Source organism: Equus quagga, unplaced genomic scaffold, assembly GCF_021613505.1.
Source record: "Equus quagga isolate Etosha38 unplaced genomic scaffold, UCLA_HA_Equagga_1.0 198313_RagTag, whole genome shotgun sequence".
NCBI classification, from domain to species: Eukaryota; Metazoa; Chordata; class Mammalia; order Perissodactyla; family Equidae; genus Equus; species Equus quagga.
This window is the reverse complement of record NW_025798247.1, coordinates 2237-7134: the sequence shown is the minus strand read 5'-3', so window position 1 is coordinate 7134 and position 4898 is coordinate 2237. Positions and strand designations below refer to the sequence as shown.

At 34.2% G+C, this 4898-nt stretch overlaps 1 protein-coding gene across 1 annotated transcript; it reads right to left on the bottom strand.

Moving 5' to 3' along the window:
* Positions 1 to 453: 453 nt before the first annotated feature.
* Positions 454 to 3385, bottom strand: LOC124233353 (complement factor H-like). Its single transcript, XM_046650498.1, has 4 exons — positions 3172 to 3385; positions 2486 to 2695; positions 1377 to 1550; positions 454 to 665 (listed from the first exon to the last, which is right to left on the bottom strand). Exons 1-4 carry the CDS (start codon positions 3344 to 3346, stop codon positions 469 to 471), a joined length of 756 nt encoding a protein of 251 aa, XP_046506454.1. The 5' UTR covers positions 3347 to 3385; the 3' UTR covers positions 454 to 468.
* Between the last annotated feature and the right edge of the window lie 1513 nt (positions 3386 to 4898).

Here is a 4898-nt window from a genome sequence, read left to right as displayed (position 1 = left end):
TAGAAAAACAACAGAAAAATAACTGTATGATTTATAAAAACACTATTTAATGACTTTTGGGGGGCAAATGCTTAAGGATACTACAATGAGTCATGTGTAATTTATCAGTGAGATTCAGGTAGATATGATGTATAATTGGCTATGGCAACGGTTCCTAACCCAAAGTGTGCATGGAGCCTCTTGACCCCAGAGTTTGTGATTCAACAGGTCTGACCACGCCTGTGAATTTGCATTTGCACTTCCAACAATTTCCCAGAAGATGCTGATGCTGCTCTTCCAGGGACCGCACGTTGAGAACTACTGAGCTATAAGACTAACTACTGAGTACACAATTCCATCCTTTGACGTTAAGGCATAAACCTTCTTTGGCCTGAAATCCCGGCCTAAAAAAATAATCTATGTCCACTTTATGATGATGCTAGAGGGAATTCTATATTATGTTACTTAAGGCACTTTCATAAATAAATTTTAAAATTTCATCGAAGTACCTCTGCATGTTGGCCTTCCTATCCATTTGCCGTTAATACACTGGACAAAACTGGATCCATCCAATTGGTAATATTCTGGACATTTATAGGCCACTTGTTCTCCTGACCTATATGATTCCTTTTTCTGGCCTATGAGTATGACATCATTAAAGATGGGTAAGCTAAGACAATCCGTTTCTGAAACAAAAATAAATGTACTTGTTCAGTAAATCATTAAAAATATATAAAGGCCAATAATTATTCTAGAGTAATAGTTAGCTACATATAAAACCAAAGAATGCTGCACAATATTTTTCTTCACTTGAAAAAAAAAACGTTAGCAGTTTTGACTTAATTACATTGAATGGTTCTTCATTCATCAAAAGTATAACATTGAAATAGTGATTTTGAAACTATGAAGAGATATGGACACATGTAATGCTTGAGACCATACTTCTTACATTTGAATTCTTATTTGCCCATAGAGGCCACTGGCATTTTGGACATATTTCTACCTTGTGCTTCCATCAAAATCTGTTAAGACTAATTATGTCAAATATCTTAGAAAATTCTATATTTATAAGGAGATAACTGGAAAAGTAACAGTAAGTAGAATAATAATGAGACTGATCAGCAGGGGCCAGCTGTGATACAGGAACAGAAATGAAAAGTCTGAGAATGTAGATCAGAGATGTCACAAGCACACACAAGAGGACGTGAGAATGAAATAATTTGGCTCATGTTGTCAAACTCTTCTTATTACCTGGATTATTCATCTCTACCAGAATCCAGATCTTTCCAGAGATACCTTATTAAGTTCATAATTACTCCTTAGTTTCATATTTGTACCATTTATGTTCTAAATTAAAGATATTTGTCAGTTTTACGATAAAATGAAATGCACTATACTTATGCATGGTGGCGGATCAGACCATTTTCCTCCTAAACATCTTATAGATGCAGGTCCGTCAATCCCAAAACCTTCGGTACAGCTGTACATCACTTCTTCTCCATATTGGTAACTGTCTAACTTGTGAGATAGAACACCGTGTGGAATCAATGCTGGTGGTTCACAAGGAATTCCTTTAAAAAAAAATAAAAGAAATGAAAGAATGACTCCATGTTTCACTAACTTTTTATGTACCAGTTATTTTTTTTTAAAGATTTTATTTTTTCCTTTTTCTCCCCAAAGCCCCCCAGTACATAGTTGTATATTCTTCTTTGTGGGTCTTTCTAGTTGTGGCATATGGGACGCTGCCTCAGCGTGGTCTGATGAGCAGTGCCATGTCCGAGCCCAGGATTCGAACCAACAAAACACTGGGCCGCCTGCAGTGGAGCGCGCGAACTTAACCACTCGGCCATGGGGCCAGCCCCTATGTACCAGTTATTATATGTGGTAGTTTTAATTTACAAGACATGATCACACAGGAGCTACCATCACATTACAGAGAAGATGCACAAATCTTTCCTGAAACTACCGTTCTGGGGTGTGTCCAGCTGTCAACTTGAGCAAGAACTTGAAACTAAAAGTGTCAATATATGTACGAAAGACTATCAATGCTTCTCTAACCAATCGTGAATAATAAAAGCAAACAAATTGAGAATTAATCCTCTTCAAAAAAGTACTATTTACCGTAAGAAATCAGAAGGGATGTTGTAGGGAGAACATAAGAAATTTTTTTTAAAACCTGGAGGCAAAGCAAACACTATAACTTACCTGAATAGGTAAGAATATGAGTAGGTATAACAATACATAGATAGGTTTAATTTCACTATGCATCCATTTTTAATACCAAAAAAGCCAGAATTAAAAGTGATTTAACAGCGAACCAATGAAATTAACAGAAATAAGGCTGATTTGATTATGCAAAAATTATTTGGTAAAAGATAGATAAATGTATAAATGATTTTGCATATTTAGAAATCGAAAGGATTCTGGCTCATGACAGAATTTGACAACCGATTATTTTTAATGAATTCTTCTGAAAATAGGATTTCAGTTTGTGTACTGTCCTTACCTACACACTGAGGTGGAGAACTCCATTTTCCCATGTTGCAGGTTATCCCATTGCCTTCAGACAACCTGAAACCATCTTCACAAATATAACTTAATCTGGTGCCATGTGCATAACGCTTGGGTTCAGATCTCTTTTTCCTTTCTTCTGTAGATTTAGATGATTCAATGGTACCATGTTCTATACGAGGCGGTTGAGAGCATGGTGTTTTTTCTATATGAAGAAAAGAGATCAAGGAGTCAACCACAAATATAATGTTTAAATTGCCAAAGAAAGTCAAATGCTCTTTGGGGCTTTATAATAAGGATAATTTGAACAAATTAAATTATTTAAAAACTGAAAAACATTTGAAACTTGCAAGGGTGTAAGTCTCCATAAAAATCTATGCTACAGTCCACTTCTTCAATGTGTCCCTTGATTCTTGTCCTGTTCATCCTGAGGAGTAAAATAGGCCTGAACAGAAATTTTATCCAGTATTTACACAGTAATCCAAAGTTTTTGTCTGTATTCTTTTCACATTAGAAGTGAAAGAATGCTGATTGCTTTGTATACCTAGATTGTAATTCACTGTTTCAAGATAAAGTGGAATAGATACAGAGAAGGGCCTTCATCTTGTTCATCTACACAAAACACAGAGGAGTATCAGCTTATTTGAGAGAATGTCATGAAACAGGTTACACACGACTGACCCACACAGCGTGGTATTGACTGCCATCTGCCGTCTTTGCACACGATTTCTTCTCCTCTCTGGATTAGATACTCTTCTTTACAGAGAATAGATATTTTTTCTCCATCCTGATAATTCACTGTAGTTGTCATGTTTTGAGCATTGGGAATCTGAGGTGGAGGTGGGCACAATTGCATTTGTACTTCTAAAAAGATTAAATTTAGATTTCTTGATTAAAAATCTTAAGTTAAAAATATTAACAAGATAATTCAGTAAATAGGAAACTCAATAATAATGCACCATAAATGATCAACTAATAATGTTGTAATCTATGCTTCAATATGTTTACCTTTCAGCTTGGATAGCCCTTTAATTTACCAGGTTTGCTTTATATTCTGATGGTCTTTCTTGGAGTTTCTTCCTTTTATTCTTTCTATGATCAATCCTGCATAATTTATGTAAAATCTAGTTTGATTATTTCTAACAATGAGGTGGTTCTAACTTAAATATTCATTCAATACTAGGCACCAAATAAAGACTGATATTGGGATCTTTTTTACAGATGTTGATGATCAAATATTTTGTGATTAGATTAAAACCCTGGAAAGATGTTCTACCAATGGAGGCTGATTAACCAGAGGAAGAATCACATTTAGTTAGTGATCAATTAATTTGATAGAGCTTCTTGGCCTAGATAAGAAGTAGACATGTTCACTAGTGGTTTATAGTGCGCTGTTAAAAGTTCAAAACTCCCCTGGAGGTACTGTTTACCAGCTTGCCTACATTGTTAAGGGATATAGAGATGGATGTAATGTACCCAGTTGAACAGATTAGATGGCTTGGCTACAGTTACCTAACAAGTAGGTTATAAAATATCCCTTTGTAAACTTTTGTCTTAGCGCCCATAAAACTGAGATACCTCAGATGTATCTTGGCAGTTCCTAATCTGAAGACAAAGCACGTCTTGTTCAAACAAGGGAAGACTCTGGATGACTATCCCTGGAAGCTTTATGATCTCTCTACAATTTATTACTTTCACTTTCTCTTGTCATACTGTGTTTTTATTTCAATAAAGATAATGAATTTCAAAATAATGAAAACATTGATGAAAGAATGAAATATTGATGAAATGATAAAATTTCATGCTGTATCTTTATTTCATTATGCAAGGATATACTGGGAAGTCTTGTAAATCCTTTCAATTGTGCAACATTTCCTATTCACATCAGGCAAATAATTGACTGAATACACTTCATTCAGGCTTACTAAGATTATCAGAAATATTGCCATATTTCTCTCAAGTCAATAGGACTATTTTATATTCTATCAAAAACATTTTCTCATATATCTATTTTAAATATTTTGGCATTATTTTCTTTATATTCTCAAGGATTTATTTTCTTCTGTATCTAAGATTTAGCTATCTTTGTCTGGAGAATCTTAGGTTGAACTTCTTGATAAGTTTTTGCCAAAGATTGGTCCATGTACTCAATTTCCCTAAAAGCTGAATTGTTATTCTGCAAATCAACTCTTTATGCATTTTCAAGTTTCTCCTAATAATCTTTGATATTCTTTGGGTTTATATTCTTTTCTAACTTCTAGATTGTAATACTTATTGCTTTTATTTTGTTCTTAATTTTATAATGCATGTTTTAAAGCTATAAATATCTGCCTTTGCTGTATCCCATAGAGTTCAATGTGTAGTGCTACCATTGCCATTTTATTTAAAAGATTTTCTGTTGGTTAATC